Here is a 20,000-nt window from a genome sequence, read left to right as displayed (position 1 = left end):
ATAGAGGGGAAAAAGGATGGTGCAAAGTACAGGCAAATCCTTGAGGAAAACCTGTTTGAGTCAACCAAGGCATTGAAACTGGGGAAGAAATTCACATTTCAGCAGGACAATGATCAAGCACAAAGCTAAAGCCACACTGGAATGGTTGAACAAGAGAATTAATGATCTTGAGTGCCCCAGTCAAATACCTGACTTGAATCCAATCGAAAATTTATGGCGAGACTTGAACATTGCAGTCCATCGACGACCCCCAACAAACTTTTCAGAACTGGAGCAATTTTCCTGTGAAGAATGGGCAAAATCTCTGTATATAAAATAGGCAGTAAATGAAAAAATGATTTAAATCATATGATATATATATATATATATATATATATATATATATATATATATATATATATATATATATATATATATATATATATATCAAGTGATTTAAATCAGCCAACGTTGATGCAAACAGATCATTTGTGAGAGCTGACATATTTGGAAATGTGGCACTTCTTAGTTTGCAGTTATAGTGTACTAGTAAGTTAGACTGCCATCTCAAAGTGCACTATTTTGGCATGTAGTCATTGTATTATGACAAGATAATTAGCATTTCCTTTTTTTAAGGTCATCAAGTTTAATAAAATAAGTTGGTTATGTGCTGCTCAAATCTGACTTAATTTGAATCAGCCACTCAGCTTGGCGATAGGCTGATGTAGCGGTTTCATTTTAATGCAGGATAACAGGATTTGGAAACCCAGTGAAAGTTAATGGTGGAGATATTTTACCTGTGACATAATAAAACAATAGTGTTAACATTTTCACCATTTACCTACTGTTTTTTGAATCTCCAGTTTCCCTTTGAAGAATACTTCTTAATATTGAGGGTGTGACAACAAGGAATCACCGTTTCCTATATTGTATTAATGTGAAAGCAAACAAGACAAGACAACTTGTGTTCATTTCCCCATCATTTGGGTGCAGCTACATTGTTTTATTTGAGCATTTATAATTGGTCAACAGTCATCCAAGCACACAGCACTTTAATTGTTTTATTATTTTTTATAACGCAGAAAAAAAAATCAAACACTATTTACATACTGCAATATAAATATTTCAAATGTACATTATTATACATGGAGTACCTCAAAGGGCAGGTGATTTATAAGCATGGCAACCATAGTACCTTTATTACTAAAAATGACCAGAACAAATTACAGCTATGGCTCCAGTATAGGTATACCTGACTGGATTTTGTGTTAGATGTGTCCTTTAAGAGTGTGGTAGACCCCTATCCACTTTCTAGAGCTCATCTTTCAAGTAGGGTCAATTCTTTTCTATATCATTGTTAAACTAGCCAAACCAAAGAGAACCTATTGTTTGTTTTTAGATTTATCACTATATTGAACAAGTACCGATCATAAAAGAAAGGGGGAATTTTTCTGCCTACATGATTTTAGAAAGGATTTGCATTCATGATTGGGGGTAAGAGCCACATGCAGGGTAGATGGCGATCGCAAACACTCCTCCTGCCTGGCGGAACGTTCTCCCAGGTGTGCCCCTCATTCAGATTTGCTTTGAAACTTTCCCACATAGGACTGGAGCTAGATACTGCGTGAGTGGCTTCAACTCTTTCTCCGGTGTTTCATACGCTAGTTGGGTTTTTCCTCCTCAGAGACCACTTAAAGCATAAGGAGTCTTTAGCTTACCTCTACTAACACACAAAAAAAAACAGGCTTTGTTTTATAAATATATTGGTATAGGCTGAATACTAAGTGTTTAAATACAAATTACCTGAAATGTTGTATTGCATGAAGTCTATCTGAATAATGTTTGTTTCAAGCACTCAGTTACTGACTGATCAACTGCTTGCCTTACATAGAGTTTAACAGTATTTTCTATGGGGCATCAGTCAAAAAGGGTTCCCTTCTTTTAACTTTGTTTAGGCTGCTGCATCTCAACACATGCTGGTAAGCTCTCAAGTAATTAGTTGCTTTACTGATCACTTATTAGATTAAAACAAAAGTAAAAAAAAAAAATACCTTATTATGAAACTAACATTACTATATTGAACTTAATGGGTGGAACTGATTTATAGGTTTTAATGTTAATGAATTACTTTTACTTGGAATGAATCCTGTAAAGTAGGCTGTAATTGCTACTGAACTGTAGAACAACAATAAAAAAAAAAAATCTATTTATATTAAAATGAAAATAGAAATATAAAACAAACAACCCTCTTGTCATTACAATGTCTCCATACTGCTGGATATTACTTGTGTGGTGTTGAAGTTTCAATGCAAGTCTCAGGTATAACACTAGTACTGTTGACTACAAAACCCAGTCCTGTATAGGATGAAGCTACTTGTACTACAATACCATTTTAAACCTTTCTAGCTTAATCTGAACAAATTTGCATTCACTCGTTCACACACCCTCTTTCTCTCTCCAACAAGCACGCACACACACAGTTTACAATAGCTAATATAGCAGCCTACCTGCATGTCCACTGGTCCCACGCCCCTTCCTCTAATTTGTATCCCTACACTCTTAGCAGTTCAGCGTTTTGAAGCTGATGATTGATTGAGAGCAGTCACTGATTATTAGGCTTGGCTGTGTACCAGGATATACTTAGAATCGAACCTGTTTCCCATCTTATCCACCTACATCCCCCACTTACACAATGGTTTAGATCCCACCCCTTCAAAATTATTTCACACTTAAAAATGTAAGATCCTGTAACAAGTACATTTGTCTACAAAGGCTGCTTTGCTACTTCTCATCCTGCGTTACAAACACTGTATGGCATGGGGTAGTGTTTGCACTGTGTTTTACTGTTTAATATGCCATGTATAACATACAAGAGAATCTCCTACAGGGATAATGACGTCCTGATTAAACTGATCAGGGTACCTCAGAATAAATCAGAACATGATTTGAAAGAAACAATGGTTAAAGGTTAAAGCACCTTACTGCTTGATAAACAGATTGAGCCCTCTCATTTGTAATCAACGCACCTTCAGAACAATCACATAGGTTGTCTTGGGTGTACACTTCTGTAAAATCTGACTAGTAAAAGCATGTTACTGCAAAACAAACTGATCAATTATTCTAGAGTAAAATAATGCATAACGAATAAAGCCCACTGACAGCTTTGGTTAGGATTCTTCAAACCAACATGGAGCATGATGAAGTAATTTGTATATATTTGCATAGTGCAAAACCAAAGGTTTTTAGTACTAAAACACAGATTGAAAAGCAACAACCTTTCTTTCTTTTTTCTTTTCTGCTGTTCTATTTTTATACTGTATTCATCTATAATCTTTAAAAAATAGGAGGAAATCAGTTTCTTCTATTGATTTCCAGGTGAAAATTTTCTACAATTTACATTTTAAAAATCTCTATGGTGCTGCAGGATGTAGAACCTTTCAAGACTGTGGTGAAAGCACTATGATTGATCAGTACCCAAAAAGGAACTAACAAATTATTACTTTGTGTTATAATTTAAATTTTCAATTTAGTAAGAAACAGGGGGGAATTGTATAAAAACAACCAAAAAAAAAAAACAGGATTTGGGGGGAAAATCTGATAAAACCTGAAAACAAAACCCAATATATAAGACAGTCCTCTCTAGTGAGGATATTACGAAGCTTCCAGTAGGTGCAGAGTGAACAAATCACTCCATCCATTCAGCTGCAACACTTTAAAAGCACCTCAAAATAGATCATTCACTTTGTCTTACTGCTTATAAGGCAACAGAGAAGTAATTGCTCCGCTCGTGCTAGTGTATCACAAAGGTCATGACTGCAGAGACAATAACCTATTGATAAATTGGATGCAATCACGATAGTTAATTCCCCAATAGTGTGGCAATTTTATAACACAGGTGCATGTGAGTTTTCTGAATGTTCCTTAGTTCTGTGCAGAAATAACAACATGGTTCACAAGGCAGGGGTACAGCCTTTCCACTTGGACAAAAAAGAACAGAACATTGGTAAGGAGCTGACAAATGATACAAAAAATAATTACAGTATAAAAGAAAAACAGGCTATAAAACAATCTTTGGGAGTTTGCCATGTCCCAAAATGAAGGGAGATTGACATAACAGCGAAGTGCACTACAATACTGCAGCGCAAGTCCAGCTTCTGCAATAAATCAGTTAAAATCACTTCTGAAACGACATTATTGCCTTGTACAAAAAGCTACACAAGTCTGGCATGGCTTTGGTTTTAAAAGTGCAGGTGGAAGAACAAGTTTCAAATAAGCTTCGAGACTTTGGACTTATAAAACAGAAGGGCATGAATGAACACAGTCTTTAGAATAGGTGTTGCAAGCCTAAATATTTCAACAAGACCACAACACCTTTAGGCAGTGCGAAAAAGGTCAGTAGTCAGCAAACACATTCTCTCTGTCAGGAAGAGCAAGAACAGCAATTCTACTTGTGCACAGAACTCAGGACCATCCAAACTCCTAATGATTTTTTTTTTTTTTTTAAAGCATTAGTGCTCCTGCCTGCTCAGCTGTAGTGGTAAACAACTCCAAAAATGTGAGATGAGCATAGCATAGCATTACAATAATACAAAATAAAAAAAAAACTTGAAAAACACTCGGAAATGCTCAGGTAAACCTAGATGAAACGAATGCTTTGATGTAAACCCACTTTGTCGCTTTTTTTTTTTTTTTTTTTAAGTTTTAAATAGTTTTACCTCAACAACAACAAAAATAAACACAGGATACAAGAAACAGATTTCCACTGTAATAAAGCTGAATGGGGTTAATACAGTCCTACTCAGTTAAGGATGAAGAATGCAATCAACGCTGAATATCCTACACATCCAGGAAGGCAATATGACAACATACAGAACAGGTCTGCAGTAAAACACAGTATGTACTGTTAACTACTTAGATAAAGCTTTGGAAAGACAGGACATAGTGCAAGGCGACAATAAAACTGATAATATGGTACAATACCTAGAAGCGGTGAACACAGCGCACAGCACAAAACGTCAATAAAACTGTATGTTTGATGAAATTGGTACTGGAAACAGACCCTAAAAACACAGAAGAGCAAGCCACCTGAACATGTCCAGTAATATCACAAAAAGCATCTTCTGTCTAACGAGAAGAGTGCAATGTATTTCTCTCAGCACAATAAGGATCCCATGGCAATCACAGGCGCTGAGGGTCAAACACCAGGGGAGGTCTTGAAAGCTGAGGCAGAAAGGATTGATTTAGCTTGATGAAAAAAAAAAAAAATCAAAAAAATAAGTTGTTTCCCCAATACTATATATAGTATATATAATAAAAAAAAGCTGCTTGGCTGAATTTGTCTTGCAGATTATTTTTTCATTAAATCTCTGTGTAGTGTTTTGTCACCATTTCACCTTCAGTTTAAACTGACTCAAAGATATATGTATTGTAGCTTGTGCCATTCTTGCAACTGGTCCAAAAAAAAAAAAAAGGCTGAAGTTCAGCAGCTAACTTCAGAATGGAAGGAAGCCCCAGTAAAAGTAAATGTCACTTATTCCCTGTCATTGACTGCTGTAATTACCTCATTATGATATAGGGCATTGGGGTGGTGATGTTGCTTACTGAAATGAACCAAAGAAAATGTTGTTTTGTTTTCTTTCTTCTGGGATGGTGGCCGATACCTACTGTATGGCAATAAAATCCCCCCAGATGAAGCCCCCCCCCCCACCACCACCACCCCCACTCGCATACCCGTTATGCCACAGAACCCCTTCTCCGCCAAGTCTATTAACCAAGACAGGGCTTGGTGGCAAGAGAGGCTGGGTGAGATCAAGTCAGATGTGTTGAGTAACAGGTGGTTGCTGTCCCTCTGTGGTCTCTTCCCCACCCTGGCTACATGATGCTGGCGCTGCGGTTCAGCTCACACTGGGCATTGTTGTTGTTGGTGTTGCGGCGGGATAGGTTGGGTGTGGGGATGGGGATGAAGTTGTCGTTGGGGCAGCCGTGCTGGATCAAGATGTCAATGCACTCCTGGCTGCCAGCTCTCCGTGCGTAGGACAGTGGGGTCAGGCCACGGGCATCCCTGCTCTTCACATCCACGCCATACTGCAAGAGAAGAAACCATGTTAGGAAAATAAAGATTGTTTAAAGTATTCACTGAGGAATGTATACAAGAGACACCACCATATTATATTTTCTATTTCTTTGAAAACTGGATTTGAATTCGTTTTATCTTTTGTCAATATAAATCTGTACTCGTTATCATTAACTAATTAAGGCCCGCTACAATACAGCACCTAATGTGATTTTCCTATCAATAGACATAGCTTCATAGGATTTACACTGCATACAGTCAGGGTGTGTCCTGTATGGTGGACCAGGTCCCCATCTTAAAGTGCTTCACTCTGCAGGCCTGTATCCTTGAAAGGAACCTGTTACCCTGGCTACTGGTGTTAAGTGCTGAGCCCGTGGCGATGGACTTCCTCCCACATACAGTACTCTTACTCAGTCCTTCATTGTTTAGGAGGCCACACTAGCTGTGAACCAGTAGATGGTTCAGTGATAAGCCCCATTATCATCTTCAAACTAAACACAGATAATTAGGCTTAAATGGACATCCTCCTTCCCACCCACCCACTGTTTCCCCAGTAACCCTGTGCCTCGAACAGTGGTTGGGCGCATTTATACATTTTAGTATAACAATTCAGTTACTGTACCTTTTTTAAAAGTTACTTTTAGCCTAACGATTAACATAAGTTAATTATTCTTGAATTGATTCCATTAGAAGAACATCTTGGTGTGCAGGTGTTATTGATTTGTTTGTTTTAAACATATTGTTTATTATGCATTGTGCTGTATATGTGTGTATGATATAACATTTGAATCCTCCCAGTACACATATCAACATATACAGCATCAGTGTGCTTCTTCCTGGAATAAAGATTTAATAAAAATACCCATAATGGCATAAGTGCAGCTTTTGCATGCACAAGTGTTAATAAATACAAACAGAGATAAGTTGCCTCTATTCTTAGACAGCGAGCACTAGTTTGTCTGCTTGACTTTCTTCTAAGTTTCACGTTAGATGCCTGGAGTGTTTGAAGCAGGCTCACCCAGACGAGAAGCTGCGTGATGACCACGTTGGCCATGGCGCTCGACAGGTGCAGAGCAGTCCTTCCATCCCCATCCCCGTAGGTCTCGTTCACCTCCTCCTTGGAGCCGTGGGCCAGGAGCAGCACCACCAGCCTCAGGTCGTCCTCCACCACAGCCCGGAGCAGCTGCTGTCCCAAGGGCACATCGGACTGGGGCAACGACGCCAAAAACAACTTCTGCTCGTACTTTGCCCGGATCCAGCACTCCTTTTCCTCCCTTAGGAAACACACACGTTGAGAATTTAGTATTTTTTATCAGGTACATTACAAGCGCTAGTAGACAATTATCAGATGCACCAAGCACATATGAACCAGCCATGACCATAAGCCTGCATATGTGGTAACCAAGTAAGCAGTCTTCAAACTGCACGTGGGGAGGCTCTACCCGATATAGTTGGTTTCTTGTTGGTTTTTAATCGATTTACCTCCCACCCCCCAACAGCTTTTTACAAAATATATTAAAAGCATTACATTTGATCAGATCTGGGTCCCACAACAGTTCCTCTACCCATTGACAGTCTGCACCTAAAAAGGGTCCTCTGATGCCCATTGCACTCTAGATGGAGACTGTACTTACAATCTCATCAGTAATGAGAGATTAATCAAGAACACATGGGTTGATTTCAATTTGTTTGTCCGTTGCCTGGTTTTGGATTGCCCAAGCAAGTTTGAAGCTTTGAACCCTAAAAGCAGCAAAGCAGTAGCACATCAAGTTGCTGGCGGCCGGAGGGTTAAGCATAGCAAGCTATCTAAAGGTTACACATTGTGAACAGTCTGTCTGCCACTAACAATACCAGATGAACATGTTTTATCAGTGCTGTCAGCTGCCTTGTTTGAAAATGCTGGACATTCACAAAAGGATCTTTCCGCAAATCTCGATTCCTACTCTCCTGGGGGATAAGGGAAGGTGCAAGCAGGATTGATCGCACTGAATAACTTTGAAAAATGACCATGGCTTTATATAAGAGAAGAAGAAAAAAAAAACATAGGAGAAAGCTCTATATATCCTTCAAAAATCTATCCGCTGCAATCTCAATCCGTTGTGTCCAACGCAATGATGTTACATAATAAAAATCAATATACGTCTTGGTGAGCATGCTCAGTCTATGGCTGACCTCTGATCCAGACCGGATGGTTGATAACATGAATAGAAAAGCGCCGTTGTGTCCATGTCTAAGTGACTGACAGAGAGACGAAGTTGGACTGATATGGACAAACAACGCTTCTCGAGTGACAGGCCCTCTGAGGCTGTCAGTCAGCTTGTTAACGTCACTGAACCATCTGTGCTGAGCTGGGCAACAGAGGGACAGGGAAACAGGGACAAGGGGATGAAGCTCATTGTTACTGGCATTAAGAATGATTAACTAGGAGAATTATTATTAATAATAATAATAATCCCAACTGTACATACTGTAATAAGGCTACAATTCAATCAAGGGTATTGGCGATTTACTGAATGAATAGAACTGGAGGCCAAGTGCGTCTCACATAACTTCATGTATGTTTTTGTTTTTTGTACCATAACAGTATCATGCATTATACACAAGTAGCAGAAGCTGTTTCACAGTGCTCTTGCTGCTCTTAAAAGTCACTCTGTCATTGTTTGAGGACACCCCAATTAGGTCATTCGACTGAAATCCTGCGCCCATTGTGCGGAGAGAAAAGAGCAGTCCACAGATCAAGGGGTCTGTTCTATGGATCCCAACAGCAGTCATTCAAATACCACCATCTAAATCATTAAATCAAGACCCTCCCTGGTGTTTTACATAAGACAAAATACACTAAAGAGACTCACATGCACTGGTAGATGTTGCTTTCAATGAGCCACAACAATCCCCATTTTAATTTAAAGTGGGGGCAGCATTTATACCCACTGCTGTTTAGATCAATCGAGTAGACTCGTTAGGTTTTACTATAGTTCTGGCGAAATTCACAGGTGACGTGTGAATTCATAACAATTCTGTTTCTTTTTACCTTATGTATGCAATCAAATGTTTAGCTGTGCATTGATTGATTATACAGAGTTATTTTTTTACATTTTATTTGACAGCATGCTTGATTTGTTCTAAACACAAATTAAGATACAAAAAAAGGAACAAAAATAGAATATTTCTGTTGGAAGACATCAAACACAATTTTGTCAGTTTTCACAGACCCCAATTAGGTGTACCTGATGTTACCTTAGATTATATAGTCCAAAATAAGTGGTAATCACGGTGAAACCAGCCTTTAGACCTTAGCTATGCCTTCATTTATTTATTTTTGTTATTATTATTATTATTATTATTTAATAATCCAAAACTGTATTAAACAATCTTACGACACAAATTTTTCTGAGAAATACCCACACCATTAACTGTTACACCCGCTCATTTTATTTTGGCAAAGTGTAAGTCCCTGGGATGCACTCACAGTGGTAAAGGGAAGCAATCTGTAATCTGGTGTGATAAGGATGCAGTTTGGTCCAAGATGACACAGCTCAGAGGAAAAATATAGTTTCCTGCCCTTTTGCACAGAGGCTGATAAAGCTAGGACACATTAAGATAGTGTGAGGTATGGGAGACCCTCAAAGTTTTTTCCTCCAAAGCCTAATTTGTATCACTGGTGAAAAACAGCTGCTCATGTCAGGTAGCTATTGCAACGTGATAAATCAAACAATTAAAATTATACTGAATACCATAGAGAATAACATGCTCAGGGGCGGAGCGGTCAATCACTGAAATCAGAGCTCATGTACATCAAACAGATTTGTGTTGTTCATACAATATGAATACATTGAAATAGCTACAATCTGTTTTATATTCACTGAACTGAACAAATGTCTATGCAGAGCAATCTTCAAGCCACGTACATCCTAAAATATTTATTGAAAGAAGCTAGAAACGCTCATTGTAACAACAAAAAGCAATAATAAAAGTTGAAAATTGTAGACGACGTAAGCATTTATATTTTCCTAAATAAATAAATAAAACCAATAAATCCAGCGATCTCACTTTAAATCAAAACAAAGGTACACAAAAGCACCTTGAAATGAGCATATTGGAGAGAATGCCTGGGCCAAATAGTTTTAAGTGGGGGAGGGAAGGGTTGCACTGGGACAATACAGAAAACGCAGGGAACAATTAACCGCAGGAATTGCGAGCTTCTGAAATCTCCTGGACGCTGCCACTTGAAAGGGGACACAAAAGGAAGTGAAATGGTAATCCCCTGCCTTTGTTTTAAATATAAAAGAAAACTAAACAGTGAGGAGTTTTCAGTAACAGCGCGAAAGCTGAAACTCAAAGCTGGTATTTCCCTTCGACCTCTCCGAGACAGGAAAAGCAGGGCTGAATAAACGGCAGATTTAGCATGTCAAAGCAAAAAAAGGAGGGGGGGGGGGGGGGAGCAAGGAGGAAGAAATGTACCTTCACCACAGGGAAGAACAGAGTGAGTGGGACAATATTCAGGAAATCAAACAGATTTCCCCCCCCCCCCCCCCTTCCCCATCAGGCTCTAAAACGCACATGCTTCAGCGGAACCCTGGGGTTGCTAAGGGGACTGCGAAGAGTGAGGGACGATGGTTTTATTTATTTATTTGCTATTTACTCCAAGAAGTATGTATCGGTGTTTAAAGCACCTTCCGTTTCAGATGGCTGTGTCTTGTCAGAATGTCCCTTGTGGTGGTAAAATACTGGAAAATGGTTTTCTCATTTCTTTATAAATAAGAATGATTATTTATAAAGAAATGAAAGGCAGACTTCTGGCAATTTGGTCCAATATGTTGTAAATTATTGTAGGACATATTTCAAACACAAATATTTGCAATGTTTACCAAAACATTCAGGGTTTTCAAAAAGCTACTGTAGTACTGATACGGGTTAACTTCAACAGCTTCAAGCAATTGTTAGCATTCAAAGTGAAGTGTATTTCCAAACCAGCACAATATTTGCCTTGTATATTAACCCAGAAAACAGAAATTGATTATTACTGGCAAATTTTACCTAAAATAAACTGAGTATGTCAAGGCCTTGCAGTGCAGTTCTGTCTCTTGGATAAATAAAATGTGTACAGTACAATTAGAAAATTGCTCTTTTCTAAATACATGTTTAAAGCTCTGTTTGTGGTACAAATGTAAGCAATGTGGCGAATGGTAGCATTGTATTTCAAATTCACTCCTCCAGCCATAAAGAGCAAAGAAACACTCAACTGAATCCAAAGAAAGAGGAACAAACACAAGTAATTAGTCAGGCTGAAAGACAACAGGAAATCAGCTTTTACTGGGGAATGGATGAGTGTAGGCAGCAGGGACTGAGCAGCCTACCTCTCCTATTGCAAAGGCCCCTCCTCCAGTTAATACACAAGGGGGGAAGGATGGTCCCAGTCAGGGGGAAAAACTGCATCCTTGCCCCAGACAACAACAGAGGCCCTCCTAAACAGCCAGGGATTCTCCACTGCCTGTCCCCCTCACAGTTTAACGGCTACACAACAGACACATCAAACAGTGGCTAAAGAACACAGAGACCAGGGGTACTCTCCTAAACAAAACTCCCAGCAGGAGGAAGCTTCCATGCTGGGGAAGGTGTCCCTGCAGCCTAGTTTAGCTAACAGAGAGAGTGAGACAGAGAAAAATAAGGTCATTTTCAAACAGTGGGGGCTCCAGGCTACAAAGGTTGCTAGGGGCTGGGTATGAAAAAAATGTAAAACCACAACCTCTAACAGTAATGTGTTTGTTGTATCATTTATTCTTTTTAGCATGTGCAAGACATTTAATGTCCACTTAGAAAAACATATTAAGCAAACAAAAATGATGAAAGAAAAAAAAGAAACACAAGTCAACACAATGCAAGGAGTTGTAAAGTGGCAGTGTATACACACCGCTCCCCTCATTTTATGTTATCTATAAATTATTAGGCCATTTGGTGTTTGAAAAGGGAGACTCGATTTAAGTTCTAAAGATGCTATGTCTAGTTAAAAAAACAAAAGTACACCTGTGAAGATCCTCTAAAGAATTAGTTCCATGAAAAGATAATGGCTTTAGTGATGCATCGCACAGCTCAATTTGTGGTGGTTCGCTACAGTTGTTACTGCACATCTTTCACATATCACCCTACATATGTAAAATGACACATTTTTTTATTTATTTTCTGTTCAATAGTCTTCTGTACAACATGTGAGACTTTAATGTGTTTATCATGGGATATTACTTTTTTTTTTTTCTTAAAGAAAAAACACAGTAACCCGCTTATTTTAGTTTACTTTTTACAGTAATGTAAATGAAATATTGCCAACATTAACATACTTCCATGGACATAATAAACCTTACCTATCATCTTACTGACTTCTGCTTGAACAATTGCTGCCAAAAAAATACCCAAAAATGCATTCCTGCATTTCTAGCAGGTGCTGCCAAAAGTAAAGATTTTAAAAACAGTACTTTTTATTTTATTTTTACTAAACATTTTGAACCATACTGCAAATGTTCTTGTGTTTTAATCTTTTCTTAATGAGGATTGACAACCTATGTAGGCATTACCCTACAATTGCAACTACTTCTGACTACTCTACAAAGGGATTTATAAGGAGAGGACTAATTCCCCCCCCAATACCACTGTAGCAGTGTCATTTCAGAGTTCTGACCTCACCTTTTGTTTCTAAGAAAGAGTTGTATAAAGATATAGCATCCACACTAATTAAAAGGGAGTATTACTGAATGTATGCTGTTCTTATTCATCGGCGTTAAGCCCAGCTGAAATACTGCCTGTGTGCGGCAGCTTTAACTTATGAACCGAGGGGTGTCGCTCAGTTGTGGCGTGCCAGATTAGATGCTGTAATTAAATGTGAGGAACTGATTCAATTTGAAGACTTTGGCAACATTCAGCACAATTGGTGCAGGGGCTGGGGAGGTGTGACACGTTTAGGAAAACACAAGGATGCTGAGAAATAATCAAGCAACACACATCTGCACAGTAACATTAATAAAAGGAGTGTGTTTACTGTAAGTGATCCTTTAAACAGAGACGGCACGTCGCTTGTGTCCTTGCTCCCCTAATGGGTTGTGGAATAATCCCCTGAGGAACTCCACAACTAACATTTTTTCCAATCTGTTTATGGCACTGGTATTTCAGACCAAAATGCTGTTCTTCAAATCTAGTGTACTCACGAAGTACCTTACTTCAAATATCTGGAAAATAGTCCATTAAATATTTAGGAATGACAGGAATCCATATATCTAGTATTTTTGATCTGCCTATTTCTGCATATATCATATTTCAATTTAATTGCCAACTAGTATTTTTTTTCAATCATTTACCAGCCTGCCTATCTGCCAGTCCAAAAATAAATTAAAGAATGTCATTATAAAAAGTTCTAATTTATATTTGTCCAGTGTGTTGATTATTTCCCACTTGTGTTAAGACACCACAAAGCACTGTATACACTGGTCAAAAACTACTGTCATAAATCACAGCTCCAAACAACCCCAGAGCTGGTCTTGAGCTTAAATAACCTAAAATTAAATTAAATTGAATGGAGAACACCAGTTTAAAAATAGATTTCAGACCATGCGTTTGTATTGGGAGTTGTGTTTAATATTGATAACTGGCTACCAGAAGTTCTGGAATTATGCGGTGAGGGAAGAGATTTACTTTCTTTGAAGAGGGGTACAATTTGGTTAAACTAGCTTCCTGCATGTCCTTAAGCCATTCTCAAACAGAAAGCAAAAGGCATCAGTCATTTTGTTTCCCTTCCCCAGGCTTCAGTTTTATACTTCCTATAATTAAACAATGAAAATACCTCATCTGTTATAGCATTGGAAAATCCATTCAATTTACTTTAATTGGCAAGCAATTATCTCCACAAGCCTCTATTGCCAGCGTATGGGTACTATTTATCCCAACAGAACAGCAGCTGCTCAATTCAGAAAGACATCATAAAAAAAATTAACAGAAAAAAATAAATAAAAAAAACAGAAAAGTCATGAGACAACAGGTCGTTGCCCAGCGCAGAGTGATGTTCCAAAGCAAACAAACAAAACGTTAAACCCAACAGGAAATGCTATGAAATGAAATGGTTTGTATTTACTGTTTTTAAATGAGAAAAACGATGACTAGGCAATAACTTAAGTCTACTATCTCTATACCCAAGAAACTTAAAGAATTCATACAACAATATGGCAGTAACATAAGGTCAGAGGTCAAGATCTCTAACCAATTTGGCATGGAGGGTTTTTACAGTATAACCCTGAAACTATGAAGTCTAGTTCAAATTATGAAACAAGGGTTGGCTAATAACGGGACCCAGAAAAACGGCACTGAAGCTTTTTACGGGTAGAATAATGGATTTTAAAAACCTTAGTTAATACAGCTTTAAATTCCTTTTGACATTTCAGTAATCCTAAGTGACTGTTATTCCTGCAAACAGCATCACCAATCAGTAAAGACCAAGACAAGAGGAGGAGAGAAAAAATAAAAAAAAGAGGACACATGCACGCTCTTCCAAGTGAAGGATTTATTGTGACATTAATACTGTTGTCAGTGTCACCCTGATAAAGCATTGCTGTTTGTGTGCTAGCTGTCTTGCTGACCCACCTTATCTGCAGTCATTAACCCTTTGTGACAGCTCTCCTCCCTCCCACTCTTAGTTGTTCAACAAAGGCCTTGACAATATTGCATACGCACAGCCTGATGAGGAATACACAGAGACTGGCCTCCAGTCAGCGTAAAGGCCTGTTCACTGTGGAACTTAGCTACCCTTATACTTAGATGGGAGTAAATGCACAGTTATGACAATTTCAGAGTGAAAAAATACTGCAGCAACTAAAATATCACTCTGTAATGAGACCTCTGAGATGCTGCCAGCAATCATATTTAGTAAATGGCAAGTTAGTCATAAAACATTGGATTTGCCGTGAGACTTTAAATGGCCAACCACAGACAGATTTTTTTCAACTCCACAAACATTTTAGCTGACCCCGACAGAGTTGCTACTGGTTGCTAGGGAGACTGCCTCTTCTCAGGTTATGTTAACTATTGGTTGGCCTTTTCTTGTGCGCAACTGTACCTTCACTTCGCAGCACACTAGACAAACAAAAAAATACATTTACTACATGTAGCTTAATGTGGAATATATATATATACACACACACACACTGCATATAACACACACAAGGTATTCCATTGGTTTGTATACAATGCCCGTGCCGATATCTTCTGAAAACAATATTTATAGAATACTTAATTGCTGCTACAACCATGACTAATTTATTAGCGTTTTAATAAAATGATACCAAATCACATTTTTATTTACAATGTTTCTATCGGCTAGTGATAAAATAACAAAATATTATCGAATTCAAATTGGTGGGGCAGTGCCGCAATGCCCCTTATACACCAGCCGCGCCTCAGTGTAGTATAGTGCAAGCACTTACTGAAACCGGTGACCAGCGAGCAGAAAGCAGACTTAAGACTGTCTTAGCCTGGCAGTGTGAATATGAAGAGCAGTTACGAAGACTTGGAGCAAGATCAGTGACTTTTTTAATCCAGCTCTTTCTGCCTCTGAACAACTCTGATTATGTGCAGTACGTATTTTGACTGTTGTTGGGATATTATATTTTATTTGTATTGCTGCATTTTCCAAGTTTTCAATTAATAGCCCAGGGACTTCCCAAAACAGTAAAATAAATTTTGGCTAATCCATTTTTTTTCACTAATTCAGCCCCAATCTGCACAGATTAACAGGGGTCTACTGCATCTCCAATTTACCAAAATCGAAGAATTTCAGAATATAAATCCATCAACTCTAAAAGCAGTTATTTATGAGAGCCCCTGAGTGAATATGAAGCAGTTAGCGACTGTGTGTTGGTACCAGCGTGATTTATTTTTATTGCCACTTAGCACCGCAAGGTAAGAGAACAGCAAATTATTTCTGAAACAAAGTGGAGGTCTTCATCAGACCTATTACCTATATGGCCCCTGGCAGGGCGGGCGGCTGTGTGGTGACAGTGAAGACTCGGAAGATGAGGGATAGCCGTCCACACTGCTGCCTGATCTGGCTTGCTCCAGGATAGCACAGAAATGAAGGAGAGAGGGAGATAGAGTACAGCCAGCAGGAGGGGGATAGAGGTGGCAAAGGAGTGATATTGTGAGTCAGAAATCTTCTCCCCAATGCCACACTTTCAGTCTTGCCAGGCAATTAGAGCTGTCTTACTAAACATAACAACAAACGTGATCATTAAAACTGAAACTCTCTTCAATCCACTGACCCATGCAGAGCCATTAGCACTATTTCTCATTCTCACACAATCTCAAGCACAATGGAGCTTGAGATATACATCTATTTATAACTCCTCAACTAAACCCTAAATTCCTCTCTAACCACAAAACCTGAAATGCTTGTTCAGTAAATATCCTTTTTTTACATTAAAATAATAGACATAAGTGATTTTCTTTAAGTATAACACTATATCAGTTAATATTTAGCTAATTAAAGACTGACATCTAACACACAACATAAAAACCAACAGTACTTCATCACGTAAATAAATAAGTTTTCTCCACTGAGGTCTCGCTCTGAAATGTGCATGTGCTTTTATCTTCAATTGCCTTTTGTAGCAGCATGTTGGCAATAAAACAACCTGTCATTCAACTAAAACAGTCATCCTTGTACAACAATTACAGTATGCCCACAAACTTGAATCTTATGAATCTACATTAACATAAAACAATGTTGTTGTTATTATTATTATTATTATAATAATAAATAATAATAATATAATAATAATAATAATAATAATAATACAGGTTTGCTTTAAGGCGAGCTCAGTATAAAGACACATTTAGGACAATGTGAAAATCAGAATGGTTTTCCACCACTCCACCCCCCCCACATTACAAAACAATGCATCGCTTTGCACACACTTCTAGATGGTGGCCGTTGTATCGGAAAACTGCAACATTTAAAATGCATAAACGGTAATCTCAAATGGAATAAATGGATTGTATTAACATTCTGGCTATCATCTATATTTGACATGCATGCATTTAGGCGATAATATTTAATCATTTACTATTGCAATACCTAGCACATTACGTTTAGGCTTCATAGATTTATCAATACACATCAATACAAATAATAACGTTCATCATTGAACACAATCGCACCTGGAGAGGCCTACCCACTAAGTACAATGGGTTGTTGTATTTCTAAGCCAGCTACTGAATTTCCATTTAAACTGCAGTGCAAAAAACTGTATTCAGTGTAACCAGACCAGGATTTATACTTCATTTCTATATCAACTTAGTCTCAAGTCACATTGTGTTGGTTTTCTTTTTGTTTAAAAATTTTGAGTGACCAACTATTATTTTTTATTTTTCCCCCAATTTGAAATGTCCAATTATGTTTTTTCTCCTCACCGCAGCAAGTCCTCCAGCACAGACGTTCTGAGGGCGTGTGAGCGTCCTCCGATCTCACAAGCCTAAAGCCAGAATCGCTTTTATGCCGAGCAATCCAGAGCAGAAGCTGAAGTTTCAATTTAAGCTCTATGCCTCTTGCGTGTTGCTTTCTACATTGTATCGCTGTTCTAGGATAGCGGTGTCTTTACAGGCATAATATATAGGAAACATGAGGCACAATACATAAGAAAATAATAATTAAAAAGGTGCATTTTATGGTTTTTTTTGTAAGAAGCAGATTGGGAATCCTCCAACACCATGGGGCAGGACAGCTAAATATTCAACAGTCTCATTAAATATGAAGCAGCCAGCTGTATGGTCTCAGAGGAGACTCCAATTCTTCTGCACCATTTAGGGCACATCTCTGGTTTAAATGATGCTACTGCACTAATGTGCCTGAGAATGAGAGTAATCGACTCTGTTACAGTAATGTATCAGTGACAGAGGAAGGCAGGTCCAAGGGCACAGCCCCCGGGGTCAGCTTTAACACAATAATTGTCTCGTTAATTACAACGGAGGCGTTAGATCAAACTGTCACTCAGGTGGTTCATCCAGCTGCTATCTGTCACCCCAAAAAACAATCAGTAGCCATGTGAAGGGATCCATTCTTTTATTAATAGTCTGACTCACTGACAGGCCCGGCTGAAAAATACCCGGTCACCTCCACAATAGCTGCCATATGCCTACCTTATTGCACAGCTTGTAGAAAACGCCATGCTGAGCTCGTTGGTCTCGTCTGGAACTGTGATCATATGACTTTAGCTGTATGGAAAAATGGCTTTTATTTATGTATACTATGGAATTGTAATATTTAAGCCAGTCATTGGCCTTTACTGGTGCAGGTACAAAGAATTCGTTGTAACAAATCACTAACATTAGATTATGTCATGACATAAAAAGGCTGACGGTTAAGTTAACCATTTTTTAACTTAATATTTCTTTTAGTTTTAGCTCGATATGGGAACTGTCCTAATTTACTGTTTTAGACCGTTTTCAGATTGTAAAGCACAGCAGAGGCATTGTGTTGCACAAGAGGGTTTTGATGGTGTGTTAAATGAAAAAAAAAAAAAAAAAAAAAAGACTGAGCGTGGTACTGTAGACAGAGGCCTAAATATTGACGCTGACTTTATATTTATGCTGGTGGCCCCAATGAAGGGTAAAATGATACGAATGTAGGCATGCAACAGTTATTACAATCATGTTTCCTGTTTCCCTGTTATTTTCATTTCTGCACTGATACATGCGTGCATTAGCATTGCACTTGCACAAATTAAATTAAATTTGAGACTTTGATTGTAGCTCCACCATACAATACAGCACATACACAAAAACCTATTTGCATTCACTGTTTCTTTAAGAAAGTTTTTTGAAAAAAAGATAACCATAGTCCCTCTCTAAACCAATGTGTCATATGAATCAGTTGCTTTCATGTCATCTTTACATAGATCATTTGTTAAATAATAAGGTTATTTTGTATGGGCCACTCATTATGCAACAATATGCACTGAAATTCGCACTGAAAGAGCAATTAGCTAGGAATGATTGTCATTCCAAACTGGTCCCTGAAAGGAACTTTGTCAGAGGAATATTGTGCGAGTTCTCTTCTGAGACACCATTCACAGTTGTGATTTAAGGTGGCCCAGGGCTGCCTTTTCTCATTTGTGAACACACCAAAACAGAAAAAGCAGCCCAGGGCCAGCCTAGATTTAGGCCAGCATTCCGATGTGGACCAGAGACAGCCTTTACATATATATTAACGCAAAGCACACTTAAGGCCGCAATTTCGTATCATCTGACCAATCTGGTTATGTAGCTCAGTACTCCCATACTCCCAGATGCGCAAAAGATACTTTTGGTGAAAGGTGAATACTCTGATAGCCAAGACAGCAGTGGATTGATATTGAATGGTAATTATTTCTACATCATACAACTTTAATTATAAAAAATCTAGCGGGTTAACATTTAGGTTGTTTCTTTCACATAATATATAAGCTGCAGTGCATTCACAATTAAGCTTAATTTGTCACAATTGCCTTTTCTTCCTGTTATTTAGTAATTATGCAAGAAATATAAAAATTGCAGTACTGTGGATCTCAATGATCATCAATAATGGTGCTGGTGACTTGGCATATTCAGCCACCGTTGTTTATTTTGCATGCAACGATATACACAGCTACAGAAGTGTACGTCTTTACGTTAAAATGCTGATCATTTCTTTTACACACACATAAAATACTGCTCTCATCCACAAATATTAAGATCGTCGATGCACCATAACATTAAGACAAAATAGTCAATAATGTCTTTTTTTTTTTTAAATATATACCATACAATTGCTACTGAAAAAATATACATTAATAAGAAACACCTCCTACAAATCAAATATTACTGTATATTCAATAGCTCTTCCATTCTGAGTGCAGGCTATCATTCCATTTAAATAAATAAATAAAAATAGTAAAGC

The 20,000-nt window shown here is 38.1% G+C and overlaps 1 protein-coding gene across 4 annotated transcripts in view; it reads right to left on the bottom strand.

Moving 5' to 3' along the window:
- Nucleotides 1-946: 946 nt before the first annotated feature.
- LOC121312828 (arf-GAP with GTPase, ANK repeat and PH domain-containing protein 3-like) overlaps nucleotides 947-20,000 on the bottom strand; it is a 195,819-nt gene continuing 176,765 nt past the window's right edge. For all 4 annotated transcript variants that reach the window (XM_041244636.1, XM_041244637.1, XM_041244634.1 and 1 more), the window contains 2 exons: nucleotides 7,071-7,326; nucleotides 947-6,063 (listed from right to left, as the gene is read on the bottom strand). In XM_041244636.1, coding sequence (XP_041100570.1) covers nucleotides 5,851-6,063; nucleotides 7,071-7,326 — 469 coding nt within the window. In that variant the 3' untranslated portion in view covers nucleotides 947-5,850. The remainder of the gene's footprint in view (nucleotides 6,064-7,070; nucleotides 7,327-20,000) is intronic.

The sequence above is a fragment of the Polyodon spathula genome, chromosome 3 (assembly GCF_017654505.1).
Source record: "Polyodon spathula isolate WHYD16114869_AA chromosome 3, ASM1765450v1, whole genome shotgun sequence".
Lineage (NCBI taxonomy): Eukaryota > Metazoa > Chordata > Actinopteri > Acipenseriformes > Polyodontidae > Polyodon > Polyodon spathula.
The sequence above is the reverse complement of the archived record's forward strand: the minus strand, read 5'-3'. Positions and strand labels throughout refer to the sequence as shown.